The 25482-nt window shown below is 41.9% G+C and overlaps 1 protein-coding gene and 1 long non-coding RNA gene across 9 annotated transcripts in view; one reads left to right on the plus strand and one right to left on the minus strand.

Moving 5' to 3' along the window:
* The window catches only part of LOC307187466, a 142213-nt gene extending 125135 nt beyond the window's left edge, over positions 1-17078 (plus strand). The window contains exons 4-5 of one of the 2 annotated variants that reach the window (XR_013828613.1): positions 1210-1309; positions 16755-17078. This is a non-coding gene — a long non-coding RNA (uncharacterized lncRNA). Of the gene's footprint in view, positions 1-1209; positions 3286-16754 lie in introns of those variants that run through there. The other variant, XR_013828614.1, reaches the window with a different exon arrangement.
* Positions 1-25482, minus strand: part of PDE11A (phosphodiesterase 11A) — a 466258-nt gene that overhangs the window by 54961 nt on the left and 385815 nt on the right. For all 7 annotated transcript variants that reach the window (XM_079923541.1, XM_079923542.1, XM_079923540.1 and 4 more), the window contains 3 exons: positions 20930-21039; positions 10576-10666; positions 6885-6985 (listed from right to left, as the gene is read on the minus strand). In XM_079923541.1, coding sequence (XP_079779667.1) covers positions 6885-6985; positions 10576-10666; positions 20930-21039 — 302 coding nt within the window. The remainder of the gene's footprint in view (positions 1-6884; positions 6986-10575; positions 10667-20929; positions 21040-25482) is intronic.

The following is a 25482-nucleotide window of genomic DNA, read 5'->3' on the forward strand; positions in this document are numbered from 1 at the left end:
TGGATAATTCTCGGTTTAAATAGTGATCTGAGGCAATATGGCATGGAGACATGTCACAGACAACTTGATGACTTTGGGTAAAGTATGTGCCCTCTCTAAGCCCAGGTATCCTTATCTAGAATATGGGGATAACAATATCTACCTTGCAGGCTGATATGAGAATTCAATATCACAGAGTTAATATTTTGAGAATTTATTATGTCAGGCAGTGTGTCAGGTTTGGGGGCTCCAAGAGTGAGCTAAAGAGGAAGATGTCTGCGTTCATGGAGCTCCCATTCTAGTGGTGATACAGGGAGATACTATGCCTAGAACAGTGCTGGGCATGGAGCAGGCACCTGGTAAATGACGGATACAGTATTCTGTGGTCACAACCTGTTGGGGATGAATGCTAAACAGTTACTGCTACCTGAGAGCAACAGCTTCCACGACTGTATTAAAGCTAAAGAACTGCCAACTTCTGATGTCCCAGGATAGCTCAACAACAAACAAGGAGCCTCTACTTGCAGTCTCAGCCCCACAGGTGAGGCTCCTGAGCAACTCTCACCTGGAGCCTCCACCCTACCCACAGCCTGCTGGTGGCATCAGCAGTTTGTTCAGTTGCCACCGGCTTGATATCTAGTGGGTCTGGAACTGGCATTACTGCTGCCCTTGGTGCCCAAGTATTTCCAGGAGTGGCCTCAGTTTCCCCTTTGGTTCTCTTAAACTAACTGCAGAGAGAATGACAGAATAGTTACAAGCATTTTGGAGTCTAAATACTTGGTTCCAATCTCAGCTTTACCATTTAACATGGTGAGCAATTTACTGAATCTCTCCAAACCTCAGTTTCCTCATGTGTATGATGGGGTCAATAATAGTACCTGCTCTGACAGAACTGCTTTAAGTATTAAATGGAATAATGTATATATAAAGCTCCCAAGTGAGCACTCAGGAAATTTTAGGTGTTGTTTTTATTACTAATTGTGGAAGATGCAAGGTCATCTTTGTTGACTTCATGCAGACAGTCTAAGGCAACTACGACATCTCTTTGAAGTTTTAACACTTGTAATTTTGGATCTCTCTCTCTGTCTGCCCCAACAAGTGCCATCTTTTATGGTCCAAATTTTATTAATTTTTCTGGCTGAATGATTCTTTTCTTTATAAGGTACTTTAAATGATCGGTGTTATCAAATTTAAATTATTTAATCTAAATTTTAATTATCTTTCATATAGGTAATCTCCTTTGGCCACCACAAGGACTCTAGGAGCTCGGTATGGGTGATGTACCTGTTCCCATGTTGCTGACAAGGAAACCAGGGCAAAGAGAGATTAAGTGAGTGACTCTCTCAAAGTTACATGGCTGTTACCAATAGGGTATATCTATTCCTGCTTGAGATGCTGAAATTACTATTTAATTATCAAAGCCATATTCACTGCAGGGACTCAGAAATAGGCACAGAAATCAATTTCAGAAAATCACTCAGCAGTAACTGGAAAATGCTTTCAATGAGTTGGAAAATCAGACTAAAGACTTAACCCCCAGACTTAGGTTGTGAAGCCTAGAAATTCACACTGAGGTTTTGTTTGATTTTCTGTTTTTTAAACTTGTGAATTCTGCTTTCACCCATCATTTGTAGTATAGAATCCTGAGCATACCCAAAGCCATTAGAAATTAAATTTACAAGGTTTTGTGGTTGTTTTTAAAGGAATTCCATATTTCCAGGAATTTTACATTTTTCCCTTTTGGCTCATGGCAGGAAATCCTGCCTCCAGGAATGAGTCATAACCTCTCTGCAAAAGGACTGGATCTTTCTCCCTGCCTGCTTTGACCCCTTCTAGAGTGACTTTCCCCTTCTTAGGGGAGGAAAGCAGTGAGCTTCCTTTTTGGTTGACCTCAACTGTGTCAAGGCTTTTGATTTAAGTAGTCAGGGCAGAAGAACCAAGGATGATCCAAACTTCTAGAAAGGGTACAAGGCTGCCCCATTGTCCACCTTTCTTCAGCCGTTGCTGCTCCAACCAGCACCATGGCTCCTGCCTCGGCTGCCCTGTGCCTTGCTTACTTTCCTCCCTGGCACTTCCCTGCGCCCATGCATGGGATGGGGAATGGCTGTAGGAATCCCCAGCCCTTGGGCATGCACGTCCTGGAAGTGCATGGAAGTTTTAACTCCCATGGAACAGCCTCACTGATAGAGGCTGGAGGCTGGTGGGTAATTCTGAGGTGCAGCTTATACAAGACTTTTCAGACAGTCCCTGTGGTATCAAGCCCGACTGACCACAGTGGTGACCAACAAGGGAATGTGTCTTTACAAGAGCTTCCCTCCTTCCCCATTTCACTGTCCCAGTCCCCCACTCCTACTCCTGATGTTACCTCCAAAACTAGACTATGTGCATGCAAACCCCTGTCTCTGGCTCTGCTTTGGGAGAGAGGATGGGAACTCATCCTTCTTTTCATAATAAACCAATTCATGTACACCTGGGAAGGTCAATGTTTCCATGTAATGCATCCCCAACTTAAATGACAACTACTTCTTAATTCTTCCATTAGAGAAGGAATACAGTATTTGTGGAAAAGCCTTGAAACAGGAAGTGTGGGTTCCAGCTTAGCCACTAATTAGTTATGTGACCAAAACTACACTATTTAACCTTTTCAAGCTTAGTACCTGATCTACAAAATAAAGGAGATGAATTGGATTACATCATTTCTAACATCCCTTCCAATTCCACAACTGTATCTCTGTGAAATAAAAGCAACTGGGAGACAGTTTGTAGTAGCTGCTTTCCCCCTCATTAACCCTAGGAATTGTTTTGCCTAAAAATATGGCAGTACTTCAATGCAACTTTAGACAGGCAAGTGAATCAGCCTCCTGAAGGTCTAGATTAGAGAATGAGCAGCTATTCAGAAACTCAAAGAAACAATAAGGCTGACAAAAAGAGAACAAGCCAGCTTTTCTGGAGTCAGCAAACATTAGCCGGGGCTGCAGCATTAAGATAAGAGCAGAGTAATGAGAAAACGAGTTGCAGCCAACTTCCTTGACTGCATCCCAGCGGTCACTCAGTGATTCGTCACATCCCTAACAGGGCTTAATGAATGCACTCCTACTGTTGACATTTTTTTCTCCCTTAGAACTTACTTGGAAACTTGGTTTGGGAAAATGCCTACTTTGAGAAAAATAACACAAAACCCTGCAAGTGTCAGACACAGGAAATAAGAATATTAAAGGGATACAGGCTTCCATAAATAACCAATTCAGGAGCATCAATTCAGAAAAAGATGGAACAGCATGACAGTTAAGTCAAAATGAGGGCCACAAAACATGCAAAATAAATAGCCTATAAAGCAAATGAGGTTGTAGATGCCACCATTTATAAGACATACAAGACATTTATAAGATATAAGACTTTCATAAGACAGATAACATAGGTACTATTATCTCCATTTTACACATGAAGAAGAGAGGCTCAGAGAGGTAAATAATTTGATGACACACAGCTATGTAGTGGCAGAGCTAGGATTTTTTACTTTTAAAATATATTTTAAAAATTAATTAAATTTATATTTATAAAAGTAATACATACAACAGTTAACAAGTCAAACAGTACTAAAAAGCATATAATGAAATAAAGCAGTGTTTTTCATATTGCTGCCTTGTTGTCCTTTGACTGTATTTCTCAATGCTTTCATTTGATTTTTATTTTGGCCATCATGTTTTTAATTTGCAAGAGCTCTTTCTTCTTCTACAGTTTGCTCCTATTATTTTTTAAAGCATTCTGTTCTTATTTCATGGGGGCAATATTTTAGCTCTCTAAGGATATTAACAACAGTTTTTGGTTTTTGTTTTCTTCCTCTCCCTGTTTTCTCTGAATTCCATTTATTTTCTGTTTGTTTTGGTCTCTGCATTTCACATGCGAGACTTTCATAAAATGTTCTGTGATCCTTGCTATCTGCATGTTAAGAGTACGGCATTAAAAGGCTAAGCAGGAGTTGTATGTGTGTGTCCCACACACACACTGCATACGACACATTTATACTAAAAATTATTCATTGTTTATCTGAAATTCAAATTTAACTGCATTTCCTGTACTTCCATTTGCTGAATCTGAGAAACCTGGATGTGTGGCTTACAGATTCTGGCCTCTGGGTGACTGGGCTGTGGGCTTGGGGTTTCAATCCAGAGACCTGTTCATCCCTTCTTCTGATTTCATCCCTTCTTCTGAGCTCTGTGTCTCATTCCCACCTTAAACTTTTCATCCCTTCTTCTGAGCTCTGTGTCTCATTCCCACCTTAAACTTTTCTCAGTCCAGAGTGCTTTCTTTCATTTCTCCAGAGAATAAACCTCTGCCCTTCTCCAGGGATAGAGGAAAGGGAGTTATCTGGTTAGGCTGGTGGAGGACTTAGTGGGCTCTGAGTGTTCTGAAAAACTGACTTTTTAGTAATTTCCTTGTCTTAAGCTGTGAGCGTCGCATTCACTTTTCACTGGTACTTTTTGTCTCTAAGCCCCAAGCAAGGCTCTGCAAGACAAACTGGCTTGCTTCTCAGAGTTGTCCTCCCACTTTCCACTCCACTCTGCCAGATCAGTTACATTCATCAGCTGGCCTTCCATTTTCCACAAACGGATTATCTCTTATCAGTTGTTTTGGGCCCTCTCTGGTTCTCTGATTTACGCCTCTTTGTTTTTGCTTTTAAATTTATTTGGTGCCATTTTAGTGGCGTTTCAGAAGGGAGAGGACATAGACACTTGGGCCCAATACACCAGGTTTAACTAGAATGCCAGAACGAGACTTAAATCCAGACCAATATAATTCCAAAGCCTTTTACTCCTTGCACTGTACTGTGTCATAACCCATTCACTAGAGACCAGCAATAAACACTTGTGGCATAGATTATCCGTTGTCTACTCAAATATCTCTCTTCCCTTTCTTTCTTAGTAATAGAACTCCTAGACTTTAGCAGGGCATATAATTAACCAAAATGAAGCCTTCCTTTCCTAACCTCCCTTCAACCTAGGGATGGCCAAGTGACTAAATTCTGACCAATGAAATGGAAGTGGAATTGTTATGTGAAGCTTCCAGAAAACTCTCTTAAAAGATAACTTGCATCACCTTTGGTCCCTTTCTCTTTTGTCCCTTCCTTCCTTCTGATAACTGGAATGTGGATATCTTGCCTGGAAAATGAGCAGCTATCTTGGACTCAGGTGGAAACCATGTGTTTGAAGGTGGCAGCACAGAATGATAAAGTAGCCTGGGTCCCTGATGACTTAATGTAGCTACTCTGCCAACTGCAGATTGCTTATCTCCAGATTTCTTTTATGCGACAAAGAAGTAAGCTCCTGTTATTTTGGGTTTCCTGTCCCTTACAATTGAATCTAATTCTAACTGATGCAGTGCCAAGTACAATAAAATTCAAAGGGAGTGACATACGCTTCCTGGAAAAGGTGGTAGAAGATAGTTCAGCCAGATGGGGAAGTGGAGGAAGAGGATTCCATGTAGGAACGGTGAGATGATTGGGGAACTAGGGCCATTGCATAAGGTGTTTTCACAGGGTAACATGCAGTTAACTAACAAAAAGGATTATTTTTTCTGAAAAACAAAAAACAAAGGGTAACATTAGACCTGTCTGGTTGGAGTACAAATCATGCTGGAGAGAAGTGGAAGATAATAATGAAAAATAGTTGGGGGCAGATTATGGAGGGAGAACCTTGAAATGCAAACCAAGTTTAGAGGTTGCTTTGAAAGCAATGAAGCCACTGAAGGCTTTTAAGATGGGCATTGGAGATGCAGGTCTAGAATGTGAGGTAGTATTAGAGTGAAGAATTTCAGGGTCTTCTCTATGCCTCTATAGAGGTAATATAGCACTGAGGCCAGGGGAGTGAATCTGAGTAGAGTAGAGAAAGAAGAACATGGGTTCAGGAACTCATACGTAGAAGCAAGGAGAAAAGAAATCTATAAGGGATCCAGAAAAGGAGAGAGGAAGGCAGATGGATGTTGCGGAAGAAAAGAGAGTAGAAATTGACAATGAGAAATCAGTAAACCTGTAGATGTCTCAAAGAAGCTAGAAAATATCAGAAATGAGTAAATGACATCGAATTTGGGGACAAGGAAGTCTCTGGTGACCTCTGAAAGTACAGCGCTGGTAGAATGTGAAGGTGGACGCTGGTCTCCAAAGTGTAAGTGGGTGTTAGGAAAATAAAGGTACTCATGTGCTCCATTTATTTTAAAAGGTGGGCAGTAAAAGAAAGGTGAATTGAAAAGCAATTAAAGACCAAGGGGTCAGGTCAAAGAATTTTTTAAGGAAGGGAAGTTGTTTGGTCTTTAAGATCAGAGCAAACTGTGCATATCAGTGAAGGAAGAGATAACCAGGCTGCCAAAAGAGGTGGTACCCGAGGGAGCAGGTCTCACAGGAAACGAGCGGGATGGAATCGCCAGCTCAGATGGAGGCCTGAGCTTTGGGAAAAGGAGGACGGCTCTTCTGAGAAAGAGAGCTAGAGGAGAGGCAAGGAATGAAGGCTGGGCTTTCTGGTCATCCTTTCAGCAACAAATCTTTTTCATTAGCATCATCATTGCCATTAGAGATCTAACCGGAAATCATAGTCTAAAATAGCAATCTTAGCCAGTCTCTAAAATAAAAATGGCCATCACTTAGTTTCAGCCAAGAGTCCCAAACAAGGCTCATAAAACAGAGGAAAGATATAAATCTCGTGATTGTAGCCCTGATTGTCTTGTTTTATAGACACCACACTAATGAAGTTCTCTTAGATGAGGGGAAAAAAACAACAACAAAAAGTTTAGGTCATTTACACATTGATATCAGTGCTAGAATAACAGGCAATCCCTAATATGGACCTGAAAATTAATTACAGCTTGAAACTTTAGATACCCATTTGTCAAATAGATCAAATGCCAATACCTACTCAAAGTACAGCGTGAGGTCTGTTGCTAGTATTGACTGCTTCAAAAGCTGCATAAGGTCACTGTATTCCTTGGAGGACAAATTAGCAAAGATGTTGTGACCCTGGAACGAGAAAGTACAAAGTCACAAAAGACAACGTTAAATCTGAGCTTGGTGACTACGTTTTTCCTTTTTTTTTTTTTTTTTAAAAAAAGGTTTAGAAACATGATAAAATCATTTTCTAAAAAGCTTAATGACATTTTGTGCAACTACAAACAGATTCCCTGGCAAACATAGCAAAGCTAGGAGTACAATCATTGTTGAGGAGGACCACCAAGGGACACTTTATTATGCTTAGTCTTGAAGAGTGTTTGAACTCATCTTCCTCAGGCCACGTTTGTGCCAACAACTCCATTTAACTGCCCACGTCCTGTGGAATTACAGAGCGGAAAAGCTGACAAAACTTTCAGGAATCTTTCTGACCCCGATATATCAATACATACTAGTCTCACTAGTAAAGACTTAAGTTGGCCTTTTGGAAGTATTTGCTCTGGCAACAAATGACTTCAAGGAAGAGAAGAAACATTAGACCAGTGGTACAAATGGGGGTGATCTTGGGAATGGGCACTTCTAGCAATGTCTAGAGACATTTTTCTTGTCACACTGAGGGACGGTGCTACTGGGATCTAGTGGAGAGGCCAGAGATGCTGCTAAACATCCTACAGTACACCCTACAGACCCTACAACAAAGACTTACTTGGCCCAACATGACAATTCTGTTGAAGTTGAGAAACCCTGTGTTAAGCTGTGAAGATACGTCTGGATGGAGTGTGTGAAATTCAGGACAGTGAATAATTACTGAGTAGCTAGAATGTATAAGATACTGCTCTTGGCATAGGAGGGCTCTAAAGATGCCTTTGGCCTTGAACAACCTGCAAGTACACCTGTGTCTCCATACCTTTGAAAAGCACACCTTTTTCCATCCAAATTTGTTTTAGCCACACTAGACAGTTCCACAGTATTTTTAATAAAGTGTGAAAAAATCCTTTTTTTTTTTACATCTTTATTGGAGTATAATTGCTTTACAATGGTGTGTTAGTTTCTGCTTTATAACAAAGTGAATCAGTTATACACATACATATATCCCCATATCTCCTCCCTCTTGCGTCTCCCTCCCTCCCACCCTCCCTATCCCACCCCTCTAGGTGGTCACAAACCACCGAGCTGATCTCCCTGTGCTATGCGCCTGCTTCCCGAAAAAATCCTTCTTTAAATGACTGACAATTCACTTAATTTGCTTTGAAAGTTAAGACTTCATTTGTCAGGTTTTCTTAGCATGAGATATGAACTCATAAACAGGTGGTCTGGGAACTGGATCAGTTTTAAACCTAGCGTTGAGAGCCAAAAGATGGTGCAGAAGGAAGGCAGTGAAATGACTGCCTGAGAATATTTTCCAACGAGAGGTACATTAATTCTTCCAGGGAACCAGAATATCAATTGGTAAATTACTACCTACCAGGTACCAGATGATAGATAATCTGCTTCCTTGAGTTAATTTATCTCATTGGGGGAACCCACCACTCCTTAGAGACTAAAGTATATTGGTTCCACCTGGGACCAGGTCCAGTATTAATAATAATTTTCAAATGAACTCTTCCAGACCCTTAATTCAGCCATTAGGAAGAAGACTGATAACTAAAGGAATGCCACACCATAATTCTGCCCAGCATTCTTTGCCTCAGCCTTGCCCCATGGATCAATCACAGGCTGGTGTACTGGGGCCTGGGAAAAAGTGGTTGGGACCTCTGGAATAGTGGTCATCTGGTTCCAGCCACACATCTAGCATCTCTCAGGGAAAGAAATATAGCTATTAGGAGCCAGTTACAGTAAAACCTAATGTGGAGTCCAGGAGAAAGTTGGTCTGAATTTGAGGATCTTGATTATTTTGAGAGTGCATTTTACTACTTTTAAAGGACATAAAGTAACTTAACACAATTTATAGTTAAGAGAGTGACAAAGCCAGCCAGGTCAGCTTTAATAATAACAATAATAATAAAAGTTAATTTGCAATCAATGTATTGCTTATATGTAAATTGGCCTTCTACAGTGCCTCAAGGGTTTGGTCTCTAAAATAGATTAGTCTCCCTAAAACACTACTTCTACTCCTTGTTTAGGGAGGAATGGTATTGATGGGTAAAAAAAAATGTAGAGGAAGAAAGGACTGGAGCAACTTTCTTCAGGCTATCTAACCTCTCTGTGCCTCTGCATTATTTGGAAAGTGGGGTGGTGATGACATCTGCATTTTTGCCTTTCTGATGGGCAGGATGGGGCAGGGCGGGGGGAGCGTCAGGGCAGAGCCTGAACACACCACTGCTTGGTTCCATTACTGTTATTCTGCGTTCTTCAAAGAGAACCCCTGGAGTGAAGTGCAGCTGATGTATTTTGTTTATATGAAGACGAAGTCTGAGTTAGTGGGGTTTGTTTTCCCAGAGAAACAAGCAAATGACCTTCTAAGAAAACCCTGACCTCCTGTATATAATCTGTTATTACAAAGGTGAGAATGTCTAGCCTCAGGGGTGTAAACCCATCATACTACCAGTACAGAAAAGATAGTCTGACCCCAGTTTCCTCCTGTTCCTACTTCCCTCTGCCACAGCATGCAGCTAAAACATGGCCTTCATAGGAAAATTCCAGAGCTGCAGATGCTGGGATACTGGTCTCTGTCAGAGTTACTGAAAGCCTAACCCTTGATGTTTCATTCCCAACTGCAAATACATCTCCCCCAGCGGTTTTGCCTTCTGCAGCTGCACTCAGGTTCCGGAGTGCCGACTCTCCTTTATGGGGTCGAAGAAGGCTTTCGTGATATTGCAAAAGACACTCTTTCTCAAGATAAGCTGGAGGGAAAAAACCTCCATATTTAATGATGCTATTCCAGCAAAGCAGGGCCTTAATGATGATAATAATAATAATTAATGGCACAGCTAGAGAACTGACAAATAATGGGGAACAGATGATCCCTTCCTGGCCTCAAAAAAAAGTCTGTATGCCTGCAGAAAATTAAGCAGATCCTTTCTTGGCAATTTCAAACTCAGACGCCTCAGCCAGAGTCAGTTAGCAGTTTTACTTTTTTTCCATGGAGAGCTAAAAGTATAAAAGACCAACTACTTCTAACTCCTGCAATGCACATGAAGCAAAATAAGGCATATGGCTGCAGCCCTGGGGCTCAAGTTTAGTTGCAGTTCTCACTTTCAAATCGGTCCCACCAGCAATTTTAAGTTCTCTGATCTTTTATAGGTTTCTCAATTATGCGAATAAAGTGTAACTTTCTCACCCTGTTTCTGCTTCTACCATCTTTTTAAATGGGTTTCACAAAATGGAGATGTTGGGCCACTCACTACTTGGATCTGTTAGTGGGCTTCTGTATTGTTAAGAAAGGTAAGGCCATGCTCTGGTGACAAGCTGTGGCAGTCTGCTCTGCTAAGTGAATCTGAAAAGCCTCCTAACCAATAATAAAACCCAAAGGAATCAGCTCAGGACGAATTTGAACAAGGTCCTTGGTCAGGCATCTAAAAGAATTTTTAAAAAGCCACACAGAAAAGGTCCAATAGTGCCGATTCTCTGTATCTTCCTGTGGCATTGCAAAGAAAGAGAAGTAGGAAACATCATTTCATTGGTTTTCTTTCAAGGGGAGAAGCAGAATGTTAGGTCTGTACCTCGCTTTGAAGGATCATCACTGCGTGGTTGAAATGGTGATGCTCTAAGGTAGCGGAAGTTCCATAGAGCTGGGCCAGGGCAGAGCCACTCCTGAAAGAGGACAGATGTGTGAGTGACCAAGGTCCTTCACCCGTCAACGATCCCCCGACACTGGCTCTTTGGATCAACGTGTTTCTCCTGCTTCCGCAAAGGACCATGAGCAGATACATTCTCAGGTAACCACCTGTGTAGTTCACGAATGTATTAAGTAAACGTTTTGGGAATCTTCTCTGTGTTAGGCTAGATGCTGTGGATGATACGACCGTGAAAAAGACACAGCCCACGCTGCTAAGAAATTTACAGACTAGTAAGGGAGATGAGATGTGGTCCTACGGGAAAATAATGCACAGAGCACATAATATAAATACCATAGAAAATGTTCCAGGTCCAGTCAAAGTGCTTTGGATGATCTGAGGACAAGAGACATAATTCCTGGCTTTGGGGATCAGGATAGGCTTCATGAGCTAAACCTTATAAAGCTTCTGAGTGTCCAGAACGAATGTCATATACCAAATGTATTTGCGGCTCCATGGGAAAAGACCTTGTGAATATTATGTAGAACCCATTTAATCTGCTTTACATGTAAGGTTGACAAGCTTCTACATGTAAGGTTGACAAGCTTTTCCAACCTACAGTCACACTGTGATATCTCAATGTCGAACTCCAGAAAGTTCCCTGGATTTGGAGTCAGAACTCAGCTCTCGGTAATAGTTTCGGGTCATTACTTGGTTGCTTTAAGCATCAGTTTCTTTGTCTCTAAAATTATGATAATACTCTTTACCTCACTTGTTATTTAGGAGCATACAATAAAATACTTGTAAGTGCCTATCATAGTGCCTGCCATGTAGTAGATTGTAGTCTATACTAATTATTAATCAACAATGAAAACACATAGATATTTCCATTTTAAATAAATAAAATGTTAATTGATACTTGAAAGGATAATTTTGAATTATCTGTATATTTTGCTTATGTAGAACAACCCATTCCTCAACAATGTCAGTTTGGCAAGTGCTCATTTAAAATGTTCCAGTGTGTTCATTTCCAATTCTCCTGAAGTAGCATTTAGAGCATCTTAAGAGTTGAGAGACATTCTGAGAATCCTATGGTTTAAAGGACAGTCGTGGGATGGCAGCCGAGGACCCATGAAGGTCCTTGTGTTCCTTCTTGCTAATTGCAGAGAGTGTGGACATTGAAAGGGCAATTTGGCCTTAACCTGGAAATGACAGACATTGCCCGATCACAGTCTGCCCTTTTAGTGAGAGGAGCAAAGACTGCATGTAATGCCACGTGAGGGATTTCACTCATAAGGTGCCCTCTAGCTCCAGCATGAGGAGGCCCAAGATCATGGCCGGTTTGGGGGTGCGGGGGACCTGTGATCTCTGGAAAGACTCAGAGCTGACCACATGTTGGAATAAAACAGCAGGGTTAGGGGTTATTAGGAATAGGGTTAGTAAGCAGGGTACTAGAGTTTAATCAGGTGGTGTTACTTCTTTAAATCTTGCCTTAATCTATATCATTTAATACGTGAAAATTTGTTAGGCTAATCTTAGCATTAAGTGATTAATATTTAACATTAGTCACTATTTTTCTAACATAGAGTTCATTTTTATGAAAATACATTTTTCAAAATGCACACTGTATTGTGTCTTAGCTGTATTTGTCTTGGCTTTTGAAATTCTAGCATGTTTTATATGCATGTCAAATCCAAATGCCTGGCATGGAGTAGGTGCATAAAAAATATTAGTTGCTTGGCTAATAAAGTTGTGGTGGTATGTCTAGAGATTATAGTTCAAACTGAAGGTTGACCATAATAAGTGTGTTAACATTTTAAAATAATGTTATTAATGATAATAGCTCTCATGAGAAGTACCTGTCATGAACTAGGCAACATATTAACACTTTAATATATTACTTCATCTAGTCTTGACAACAACCATGAAATAGGTATTATTTTCTCATTTTACAGGTTAGGAAACCAAGGCTCAGAGAAGTTATGCTACTTTTCCAAGGTCACAAAGCTAATAAGTACCAGTTCTAGACTGGAAGCCAAACTGTGAAGCTTTTTCTCATTACATAATGAGAAAGATAATTATAACTTATACATTTCTGATATTCAGTTCTCCATTTTTGCCAAGCTGGTTGTCATCAATGAAAGAAGGTTTCAAAATTTAATTCAGAATTCTTCTAGTATAACTGCTAACCACAGGCTCAGATTCCTGTGATTTGTTTCTATTAACTAGCCATGCCGGATGTGCCCCAGTTACTGGTGTGAATCCTGATAAGAGAGTCATTGATGTAAAGTAGGGTCAAGATGCAAAATATCATCTCTTCCTTTATCAGGTTGGTTTAGCAGACCTCACAAAGTTAAATCAGCTACATGATAACAAGTCACTAAATATTTTCTTTTTTCAGGATGAGTAGGATGTTTCCTCCTTTAACCAGGGGACACCTTGTAACAAAAACACTGGTGCCTCCTATGCTGCCCTCTCCTCTCCACCAGATCCACATGGATTTGGAACTGCTGCATTTCATCAGAGGGCTCTCAGTGTGTTTGTGCAAATGCATCTGATGGCCCACGGTTTGAGCATCTTCATCCTCACATTCTCTTTGTTCCTTTTAGTAATTCCATCTTACATTGCCCCCACCCTCACACAATACTGATTTAATCACAAATATGTAGATTTTGCAACAGAACCAGACTAATGCTATGAAGAGACTGTGATTGATTGATTGATTCATTCATTCATTCACCTAATAAGGACTGATGACTACTGCAATGTGGGACTGTGGGCATGTGGGATACAAAGATAAAGAAGACATGGCTTTTACCCTCAGGAAGCTCACAGTCCCCTGTAACTGCGCAGGAGACTTTCTCTGTCCAGACTTGCACTCACGATGTCACCTTTCTGCAAGCAAGATGCCATCTTAGCATTCACAGGATGGAGCATGATATTAACTCTACTTTTTTTGCCTAGAATGAAATCATCTAAGCAAGAATGCTTCCAATTCCATATGGTTCCTTTATTTACATTACTAGGTTTGGTCTCTGTCAGATTTTCTAAGACTGCAAGACATCCTGGTGCTTTCTCTCTCAGTCCAAGGCTCACTGAGAATGCGCCTACACCTGCCATTACTCATGCACATGCTATGAACCTCCTAAGACCGCAAGAGTGAAGTCCATGGTCAGAAAACTTGATAAAAGTGGCAAAAATTAAAATCTATCTGTTAGGATAAACTTTATCAAAATGTATTCTACAGAATACTAGTTCTTTGGAATGTTAAATGGCATTACAGGCAGAAATAAAAATGGTCCCATGGTTAAATATGTTTGGGAAATGCTGGGTTTAAAAAGTTAAACTGTTTCTTTATTATAGGATTTCTCCGTGGCATCAATATGTGAAAATATGCACTGTGATTCTGCAGGAAGGGGACGTAATATGCAGTATTGACCAATCTTACTTGATCATAAAACCATTTTTAAAAAAGAGGACATGTCTTTCATGTAATGTACTTTATGTAAAGGCATACTGTCATTTATCATGTAAAATGTGAAAAAAATCCCTCAAATCAATCACATGTGGAAAAAAATTGACTTTAGCACCACACCTCACTTTAATTGTCTGTGGTAAGTAAATCCATCATATCAGTAGCTCCGGGGCACACGCATTGTAATTGTGAAAATATTACAGATACATGTAGGGTATGTGGAGACAGGGCGAGAGAAGGAGAGCAGAAGAGAATCCAGATCCCTTTAAGCACAGGAAGATTTATACCTGTGATCTTTCATGATGCTCATTATTGATTAGGTCATCCCAACATACTGAAGTTTTTAATTTTTGGACAGGCAGCACACCGAGGAGAAACTTATTAAAAAGAAAAGTCAGGGCTTCCCTGGTGGCGCAGTGGTTGAGAGTCCGCCTGCCGATGCAGGGGACACGGGTTCGTGCCCCAGTCTGGGAAGATCCCACATGCCGCGGAGCAGCTGGGCCCGTAAGCCATGGCCGCTGAGCCTGCGCGTCCGGAGCCTGTGCTCCGCAACGGGAGAGGCCACAACAGTGAAAGGCCCGCGTACCGCAAAAAAAAAAGAAAAGTCAACGTGAAAATTCTGTCCCCATAGGCATCCAGCACTTTGCACAGGCACCAAAAATAAGCGTGTAAAAGGAACTTGTATAGCTATGAACTATGTACCTTCATAACTTCCCTAGATATGCATATTCGTTGAAAAAGAGACAATGGAAGTGTGCTGCCATGGCTTTCAGAAAAGACAGGAAACTTTCAGAAGGAAAACTATGAAAGGTAATTAGGAAATTGAGAATTGTTGGGAGGTGGTGAGGAATGGGATTACGCTGTCACGGCAGATTAATGCGCCCCCGTATTTCACTTCTGGGACCTGGCTGAAAGCGACAAGATGGGTTTTCATTCCCAAGAAATGAGTACAAGAGATTATGCTAGAAATGAATAGAAGAAGTCTCCTAGGAGAATATACTACAAAGCTGCTCGGTACTGATATTTAATCATCAGGGGCAGCTGTAATAGGGAGGGCGCTGAGTGGGAAACGCTGTCCCTGGAGAAAACAGGAGAGCGGTGTTAACAGAGTAATTTCAAAGCACTGTGGGATCGCTGCCCTGGCTACCTATCGATCATTCACTGCACGCACTCCAATACTTTAAAATTAAGAATAAAGCATGAAAATGCAAAGGTTCACTTATCAGAAAGGCTAAGAGAATAAATCATACTGTGCTATAACTAAAATCACAACTTTTTATTGTAGAGGCATTTTGCATTTTATATAGTAATTTGTCCCTTGCTAAATGTCTCTTGTTTCTTTATAGCCTTATATAGGAAAAAAGGTAGCATATGCTTTGCCACATAATAATTGGTGCATTTAAATCCCATTTCCAAATCACTTGAAAGGTTGGAGTTAGACTGAGTACTTTAAGGAAAGGGACTATTATACTCCCCACACAATGCCTAGCACAGTGCTTCGCACTTAGAGAGCACTCAATTAATGGGGAGTAAATAAGGAAATAAGGATATAGATTTCTTTCTAGGGATTTTCCTAAACAATGGCACACTTGCTGAATAAATCTTATTCTCATCAATAAAAAGGTAGTTCCTTCATCATGATGTAAAAAGGTCTCTTTCAGCATTTATTGAAAAAAATTTTAACTGAGGTTGCATGGTGGTGGCCTTTGGTGTTCTAAGTTCAAAAGTGACTCTGTCAGTTAAGAGACAGGGCTGATGGACATCCCATGAGCTGGTAACTTGTGTACAAGATCGATCATTGTGAGGAAACACGTCAGACCATCTTGGAACAGGTAGATTTGATCATGTGGTATGAGGATGCAAAAAAAATTTTGAATTCTGGTATCAGAGACTTAATATCTATCTCATATGTGTGAAAGCTGTTCATTATAATACAAGTCACTTGAAATTTAGGGGCCTCAGTTTCCAATTTCTAAAAATTAAGGCACTGAAGAATATGACTACCAAGGTCTAGTTGTGTTCTATGAATTTTTTGGCTCCACATCTTGAGTTTTTGGATGTCAAAATATATCTTAGTTTTCCAGAGTTTACATATATGGCAAGTCAGCCAATAAACTGGAAGCTCAAAGGGCTAAAATAAATATCACAAAGTCATGAAAGAGAGTAGAATAAAGTGGTTAAAGAATGGTTTTTGGAGTCAGATAGCCCAGGTCCAAACACCACTCTGCCACATGCTGGATGTATGAATTTGGGCAAGTTACTTACTTTCCTGAGGCCCAGTTCCCTCTGTAAAATGGAGACAAAAGTATGTACATACAAGGATGTTGATGAGCACTTGAGATAGTAAACAACAAATAAACTGTAGTTCTTCTTATTGTCTCAGGGACCATTCATTGCAAAGAACAGAAATGAATTAGAACCAGCTTCACTAAAAAACAAAAATAAAACAAAACAAAACAAAAACCCGTTGACTAAATGATGCCAGGAGCTCTGAGTAAGGCCCATTGTCACAAGTATGGCTGGGTCTCTTGGAAATAGGATTAAAGATATGGAAAACCAGGGATCAGGTCTGCTTTTTCTCTGTCTTTCTCTAGGATAGTATAATCTCTGCTTCTCTCTGAATGTTGGCTTTCTTCTTCTCTCCCTGCAGATTTGCTTTCTTGTTTATCCACTTGGGACGTGGTCAACACAGCTTTCCCCAAATGGCAGCCTCAGCTTCCAAGTCTATGTGCAGCTTAGACCTCAACAGCTAACTGAGTCAATATCATGGTAATCCAAGTCCAAATTCCTGGTAGATAAAATATGATTAGCTGGGTTTGGATTAGATGTGTACTCTTGGTCCAAACAGCTAAGAGGTCAACTAGCAAGGAGGGCTGGCTCTCTCAGTGTGACACAGAGGCTGTCTCCAGGCCAGGGGCTGTTATCTGGGTACATATATTGTGCACTTGACTCTTAAAAGAACCCACAAGGTGCTCACTCTTGTTTTATAGATACAATTCTTTGTGCATAAGTGGCAGAATGGTAGGTGGCTGGAGGGAGGCTGCTCGAGGAAGACACAGTGACAGTGATGCCATTGGCCTCAGAGAGAGGTATCCTAAAATAATAATAGCAATGAAATGCAGGCACAGGGGCTCAAACCTAAAAATTCCTCAGACCCTATAATGAAAGTGTGCACAGTTTACCATTCAGTAGGCCCCAGGGACACTATTGTTTTTAGTACAACATCAAACCGATGTGTGTAAAAACTGTGTTTTAGGGCTTCCCTGGTGGCGCAGTGGTTGAGAGTCCGCCTGCCAATGCAGGGGACACGGGTTCGTGCCCCAGTCCGGGAAGATCCCACATTCCGCAGAGCAGTTGGGCCCGTGAGCCATGGCCGCTGAGCCTGCGCGTCCAGAGCCTGTGCTCCGCAACGGGAGAGGCCACAACAGTGAGAGGCCCGCGTACCACAAAAGCAAACAAACAAACAAAAAAACTGTGTTTTATAATAATCTTATGAAAGGTTGCACTTGTTGAAGAAATCAGGAAACTTTGTTGAAAGGCAATATTAAAATAGTTAAAACGTCATCCATTCATGCATTTGTCATTCATTCATTCACTCAGCAAACATTCCTTGTGGTTTTATCACGCTGCTGGTACTTGTACACATCACGAGGACTCAAGAAGAGGGGAGGCACACTGGTAAATCAGCAACTAACATGGTGTGAGATGCACACTTTTTTTTTTTTTTTTTTTTTTTGGTGCGCGGGCCTCTCACCGTTGTGGCCTCTCCTGTTGCGGAGCACAGGCTCCGGATGCGCAGGCTCAGCGGCCATGGCTCACGGACCCAGCCACTCCGCAGCATTTGGGACCTTCCCAGACCGGGGCACGAACCCACGTCTCCTGCATCGGCAGGTGGACTCTCAACCACTGCGCCACCAGGGAAGCCCGATGCACACTTTTGAAGAAGTATAGCCAGGGCATGATGTGGGCACAGAAAATTGACAAGGGGAAGGTACATCAGAGATAGAACCCTGGGCGGGGTGCTTTTAGAGGAGTTTGGGGGAAAGAAGGAGAGGAAGGGCATTCTGTTCAGGGGAACTGCCGACTGGGAGCAGAGAGAAGGGAACTAGCCGGACCCCACAGAGCACTTTAAGTAGCCCCTTGTGTCTGGAACCTGGATGCCTGGGTGGGGGTGGGATGACAAGGAGTGACTGCTGGGCCAGAGGAATGGGCAGGAGCCTGATTGAAAAGGGCCTTAAGGGCTAAACTAAGGAATCTGAACATTATCCTGAAAGTTACAAGAGGCCAGTGAACGTCTTTTAAGCAGGGGAGTGATCTGATCAGCTCTGTGAATTATAAAGAGCATTCTGGAGCGCCAAGGGGGAAAGACTAGAGGAGAAGAGTTAGGCTGTTGGTTGTAGCAATCCAGGAGGGATGCAAAAGAAGCAGTGGTTACTTTAAGAACGCAGAGATGTCGACTTTGGGGGGCGCTAAGGAGGGAATCTGGGTGACTTGCGGATTTCTGGTGGTGCCATTCACTGGGATAGAGAATAAGAGAAAAAGGGAGAGACTGGGATTGGGGTGACTGTGGGACTTCAAATAGGAGGTGCTCCTCAAGCAGCTGGAATAAGTGTGTGGAGATAAGCAGAGAATTATGGTCCAAAGGTATGGGCTTGGGGCTGAGCACCAGGTGGGTGGAGGTCCAGCGAGAAGGATAAAACATGGAGCAGAAGAACAGGAGAGAACACGTCCAGCGAAGCCTGGGGCAGGAGGAGAGAGGCCTTGAAGCAAACTGAGAAGAAAGCCTAGAAAGGTGGATGGAAGGTGTTCCTCTCCCAGACAAAGGAAGACAGAGAGCTCTAGGAAGGAGGAAGAGCTCTAGTGGCAAAATGTGTCTCATAGCAAGAAGGGTCAAGAAAGAAGGACAGTAAGAGTGTCCAACAGCTTTGGGACAAGGGGTTGTTCATTGGTGGCACTACTGAGGGCCGCTCCCCTGGTGGGCAGAACTGGAAGCCATGTGGGAGGGAAGTGAAGACAAGGAACAGACAACTTTCCAAGAAGATTGGCTGGAAAGGAAAGAAGAGAAATAGAGCAGAAGCTCAAGGGGGAAGCGAGATGGAGGTGGGGTTTTTCAAGATGGGGGACAACTGTTCATATTGTTAGGATGCTGACAGCCAGTAGACAGGGGAAGGAAGATACGGGGTAGAGAAAGGAAGATTGATGGAGCAAGGTCCCGGAGGAGGGAGGGAGAAGGGATCCAAAGCCGAGGTGGAAGGATTAGCCTCACATATGAGGAAGGACAGCCCTTTCACTGAGATAGGAGGGAAGGAGGAAAGGATGGGGCCAGACAGATAAGTTTGTTCGTGGCAGGGGAGGAAATTGAGGGAGTTCTCGATTGATGGCCTCAATTTTCTCAGTGAAGGAGGAAGCAAGGTGATCTGCTGAGTGGCGCGGGGGAGGGGGGTAGAACGGGAGATGGTTTAGGAAGAGAGAACATTTGGTACCTATAACCGCTGACAACAGTGGGGGACGGAACTGGCTAGGGACCCAGAAAGATTGGTGGGGAGTACTGAGCACCTAGCCGAGTTGGGAGAATATATATTGGGTATGCCCTAAACTCACAACTGTGACACTTTCTCCCAAAGCCTTTAAAAGTCTAGACAGAAGAGCAAGAAAATTAAATTGCTAGATTGAGCCAGGGCTGAGTTTTTGCAGAGTGACTGTCCCAGAAAGGTAAGAGGGTCAAGAAATTATAGGACATGGAGAAGAGCAGTTTGAAGTGATGGGCTACTGCATTCAAGGAAGATAGAGGGACACAAAATCAATATTCATCTGCGAGATCAGGAGCAAATAGAAGAGCCCAGGACCCCAAGGCCTCAGTAGGTAGGTGTTTTGGGGAACAAAACAAGTGACGAGCTGAAAGGTACCTGTTGACACACAGTGGGCTGCTGGGGTTTCAGATTATAGAGGCAGACCTGCTCCACAGGCTTGGAAATTGGTCATCTGACACCTGATCTTACCTCTTTCTTGAAGCTTTCCTTAGTCCCTCCATCCCCAAACGTTTTTCTCTAGCCCCTGAAGTCTCATATCAATTTGTTTGCAGACAGGTAGTAAAAAGCACATTAAACTGTAACCTCAATATGAGAGCCAGGAGACCTGGGTTTTGGTCTTTTCTCCAGCACCCATAAGTTCTGTAGCCTTGGCCACATTGTGAGCCACCAAGCAATGGCTATCTGGACCAGTCCTACTTGCTTAAGGACAGATTATTTTGTCCATGAGCATTACGTGCCTCACATCACCTGTATTGGTGGAATTCCTTTGTTTGTTTCCCACCGTTCTGTAGGATGAGGCCTGGCAGGACCAGGGACCCTCTGCCTTCTGTGTCACTCTATTTCACTGCGGTTTCTACATACCCAACATCAAAAGAACCTGGAAGAAATCCTATTGAGGAAGGAAGAGATCTTTTGCTTCATAAAATTTCCACTTTTATTTTAATAGTCTCAAAACCAGCTTGCAAGAGTAGCAAATCCAAGAAACTTATAATGCCATGAAGGCAGACATTCTGGGAGAAAAAAAAAATAGACCTTTTAAAATCTGAGCTTTGTTATCTGACTGAGGTCAGCAGAGACAGACCAAATCAACAAGCATGACATGAAGGGCAAATTTGCAATTAAAAGAAGAATAAGGAATTATAAAGATGGATGAGCCCTGTTGACACACGCACCCAAGCCTGCGTGGCCTTGGCCTCGGATGCCAGAAATTAATGCTTTACTCTTTAGCATTCGTCACCTTTGGCTCAGAACAGAAAGGCAAATGCATTAAAATAACAACAATTAGAACACTTACTTAGCTTGGAAGGCATTGTTGGTTCCCCTGTGGTCGAGGTCATGACACAGGCATCCCACAATCACCGCTAAAATTTCCACCTCGGTCAGAATCTCTTGAAACCCGGCGGTCTGGGAAGATGGGAAAACGGCAAGAGTCACTGCTCGGGGCAGGCAGGATGGATAAGGCTCGTCTGCTGAGCAGCCATCAGCTCTGTTTTCATACCCACGTCATTCAAGGGAATGATTAACTGCCACCCCTTGTGGGTGAGTTGGGTGGTCAGTTGCACAGCCCAGGGTCCCCAAGGTGATGAATTAGCTTCACTGGCTGGCACACCAGGACAGAGTTCAGACTATTTTGTTCCCTCTTTGAAGAAGAGGCTGTGCTGTCCAGATACAGTGACAGTTTGGCAAAGGCCCAGAGCAAAATGTGTTTTGTGATTCGACATTTCAAAATGAGCGTCTAGGGGTAGGGGGGAGAAGGGGCTGTGAATTTAGAACTGAACGCTATATCCACCAGATGCCATTCAAATGAAAGCAGGCAAAAGAAACCCCCCTTTAAAACATATATATATTAAAAGAAGCAACTTAGAAGTACTCAAACTATTACATGATGATATTTTAGCAGTTATCTTGTAAAAATCTTAATGTATATTAGCTTGGAGGACAGATTAAATTTATACGGATAGCAAGGCAGTGAGTGTCTTGAAAACTAGAATTTGGCAGGGGATTAGGCAACCTAGAATGAGGATCAGGTGCGGTATCCATTACATGGAATACTTTTTCTATTACGCTCTGGTAGCTTGCTCATGAAATGCATAGGGGTGGTATAATATCTTTGGGGAGCAGTGTGATGTAATTATATAATCAGGAGCCAAAATGGTTCTCTGGTTCCTGCTGTCCTTTCATTAGTTTAGAAGAGAAAGTGAACGTATGGAAAAGCAGGTCTATGTGTTTTCTTGATCTAAGGCCTTTATGTCTCCCCCTTTTACTTTGTAAGTCTCCCATTTCATTACTTACTAAAATCTTTACCAGAGGGCAGGAGGAGGGGAAAGGTAGAGTTCAAATTGCTTCCCTTTGCGTGTTTTTTCTCCACATCTAACATCACTAGTTAGTATCCTAAGACACTTCTCTTAGAGCAATGAACACTTTGTTTTTTAGTTAATTATGTTTTTATTGCAGAAATAACTGAATAATAAAGTTTCTGTGTTGACAATTTTATTTTAAAAGATTGAGTTGGGTCCACTGATACACTTAGAAATATATATAATTTCATTTGCATAGCAAATGGGAATGTTAATAAATTATCTGGGGAGGATAAAGTAGCCCATATTAAAGCTGTGTGTGCCCTTCATTTTAAAATTTGGAGCTGGCTGTTGGCTTTAAGTTAATTTTATTCTATTTAAGACATTACCTGTAATAGTTTTTAAAAATTCAAGTTGTAGTAAGAGACTTAGAACCAAAAACAATGGTCCCTCATCCTTCCCCTATCCTGATTCCCAAAGGCAACCACCTTCAGTTTTCTTTTTTATCTAATTTGGTAGGTATTTTCCTCCATATTTCTGTATAATAGACACATATTATAATTATATATATATAATTATAACTTGGTTATTCATCCTTCCTGTGTGCCCAACACTGTCCTAAGAGAATTACAACCGTTTAACTTACTTAATTCTCATAAAAGACCTGTGATGTAGGAATTTTATTATCCACCAGTTCAGATGAGGTAACTGAGGCACAAAGAAACTTATGTGCCCTGGGTCTCAGACAGTGCCTACCTGATTGTCACTCTAAATATTATTCGCTGCGGAGCCAGTTAGGTATCCAATTATTGTTTCCTTTGTTATGTAAATGTTTTCATTTCCTGGAGTTAAGATTTCTTTGAACATCTAAGTCGACTCACATCCTGTACAACTCTCCAGTCACACCTTTTATTAGATCCCTTCCTGTCCCAGGGACTCCCTGCTTTGGCCTGCTGCTGTTCTTTGGTCTGGATTCTCTGTCTGCTGTCAGCTTCTCCCTCCTGGGGTTGGTCTCTTATCTCCTGCATCCCACATCTCTCTCTTTCCTTGTTTTTCTCTCTCAGTTTGCGGGAACACATCTGCCAGTGGCTTCATGAGAAAGGGTGTTAATATTTCTTTTACACCTAGGAAGTTGATTTTTTTGAGGCTTTGCATGACTGAAATGTCTTTAATCTATTCTTCTACTCAATTGTTGGCTTGCCTAACAATTCTGGGTTGCAACATTTTCAGTCAGAATTTCGAAGGACTGCTCTATTGTTTCCTAACTTCCAAAGTTGCTTTTGGGAAGTATAAATCATTCTTATTCCTAATCCTTTGAATGGTACTTGATCTTCTCTCTTTTAGAATCCTCTATGCCTGGGGTTTGCCAGTTTCACAAAAATCTGCTTTGGTTTGGGACTTTTTCCCCATCACTGCTTGATAAACGCTTTCAATCTGAAGGCTCATTGTCTTCAGTATAATGTTCTTGTAATCTTTTTTTTTTTTCCTTAATAATTTCTACTTCACTATTTTTTCTGTCCTATTTTGAATGGCGCTCCAATTGGTTGGGCATTGGATTTCTTGTACTGATTTCCTTATTTGCTTTTTCTTTTTTTTTTTTAAACATCTTTATTGGAGTATAATTGCTTTACAATGGTGTGTTAGTTTCTGCTTTATAACAAAGTGAATCAGTTATACATATATATATGTTCCCATATCTCTTCCCTCTTGCGTCTCCCTCCCTCCCACCCTCCCTATCCCACCCCTCTAGGTGGTCACAAAGCACCGAGCTGATCTCCCTGTGCTATGTGGCTGCTTCCCACTAGCTATCTGTTTTACATTTGGTAGTGTATATATGTCCATACCACTCTCTCACTTCGTCCCAGCTTACCTTTCCCCCTCCCTGTGTCCTCAAGTCCATTCTGTGTATCTGTGTCTTTATTCCTGTCCTGCCCCTAGGTTCTTCAGAACCATTTTTTTTTTTTTTTTTTTTAGATTCCATATATCTGTGTTAGCATACAGTATTTGTTTTTCTCTTTCAGACTTACTTCACTCTGTATGACAGACTCTAGGTCCATCCACCTCACTACAAATAACTCAATTTCGTTTCTTTTTATGGCTGAGTATTATTCCATTGTATATATGTGCTACATCTTCTTTATCCATTCATCTGTCAGTGGACACTTAGGTTGCTTCCATGTCCTGGCTACTGTAAATACAGCTGCAATGAACATTGTGGTACAATTTCCTTATTTTCTTGTCTCTTCTTTCCCATTGCCCATATTGACTTTTCTCCCCTTACTTTCCAGGAATAATAATATTTTAAATTTATAAGCATTTTCCTGTCTGCTGCTCCTTTTCTAATAGCATGCTATTCTTCTCTCATGGATACACTATGGTCTCTTCTTTTTTTTTGCGGTACGCGGGCCTCTCACTGCTGTGGCCTCTCCCGTTGCGGAGCACAGGCTCCGGACGCGCAGGCTCAGCGGCCATGGCTCACGGGCCCAGCCGCTCCGCGGCATGTGGGATCTTCCCGGACCAGGGCACGAACCCGTGTCCCCTGCATCGGCAGGTGGACTCTCAACCACTGCGCCACCAGGGAAGCCCTGGTCTCTTCTTTTGAAGATATTAATTATAATTCCTTGAAATTCTCTTCTGTCCCCTGAATTGTCTGTTTCCTCTGAACTCCTTGTCTCTGTATTTGGTGGTTTCCTCAAATGCCTGATATCCTTGGTAGTCTACTTACTCATGGAAGAGTAAAGCACTGCTACGCTCGCCACACACGCATACTTGGGGATGGTGTCTGTAGATGGCTAACCTCATCGCAGGGTGAGCACACGGCCAGCTGGTCCTGCTGCAGGTCCCCATGTGTCAGTATCTAAACTCACTTCCTCTGGACTTTCCAATCTCGTGCTTGGTAATGGTGTGAGCACGGGTGTTGGCATTCTGAGAAAAGAGTATGTAGCTTCTCACCTTTGAGGATATAGACTTTCACTTCATTCTCTTACTTTCAAAGTGCACCTCACGCTAACTTTTCTTTAACTGGTGTCCCCAAGTCTGGGGTTCAGTTTCTTTGGCAAATACACTGGCTTCCTGAATAGATGGGGGAAGAGTAGTTCTCTGACTACATGGAGAGGGGATGGAGACTTGGGGACTCAGTGTTTTCATTACCCCCTCGCTCCTGCTCGCCCCATGTTTATGGTATCTGATGCCTCTGGTTCTTGTGCTTTGACAGCTCCTGGGGGAACACTGTTTCTCAGGGGTACCCCTTCCTCCACTCTCTGCCCCTGAAGGCACTTGGGTTGGACCTTCCTTTTCTTTGTTAATCTACGAACCATCCTCCCTCCATGAAAAATGGAATTTGTGTCCATTTCTTGTTCTCCTTGTTGTTTTGGGATAATTTTTGAAAGGATGAGGGGATATAAATGTCTTTCTCTGTCATTTCTGTCACCTTGAAAAGGTAAGTCAGTTTCGTTGGGTTTGGATCTTGCTACTACTAAGTAAATTCTAAAAGTCCCTCAAGTATGAAATAATTATCCGTGATACTCTGGAAATCAGTGTTGTAAACACA

The sequence above is a fragment of the Stenella coeruleoalba genome, assembly GCF_951394435.1.
Source record: "Stenella coeruleoalba genome assembly, chromosome: 6".
NCBI classification, from domain to species: Eukaryota; Metazoa; Chordata; class Mammalia; order Artiodactyla; family Delphinidae; genus Stenella; species Stenella coeruleoalba.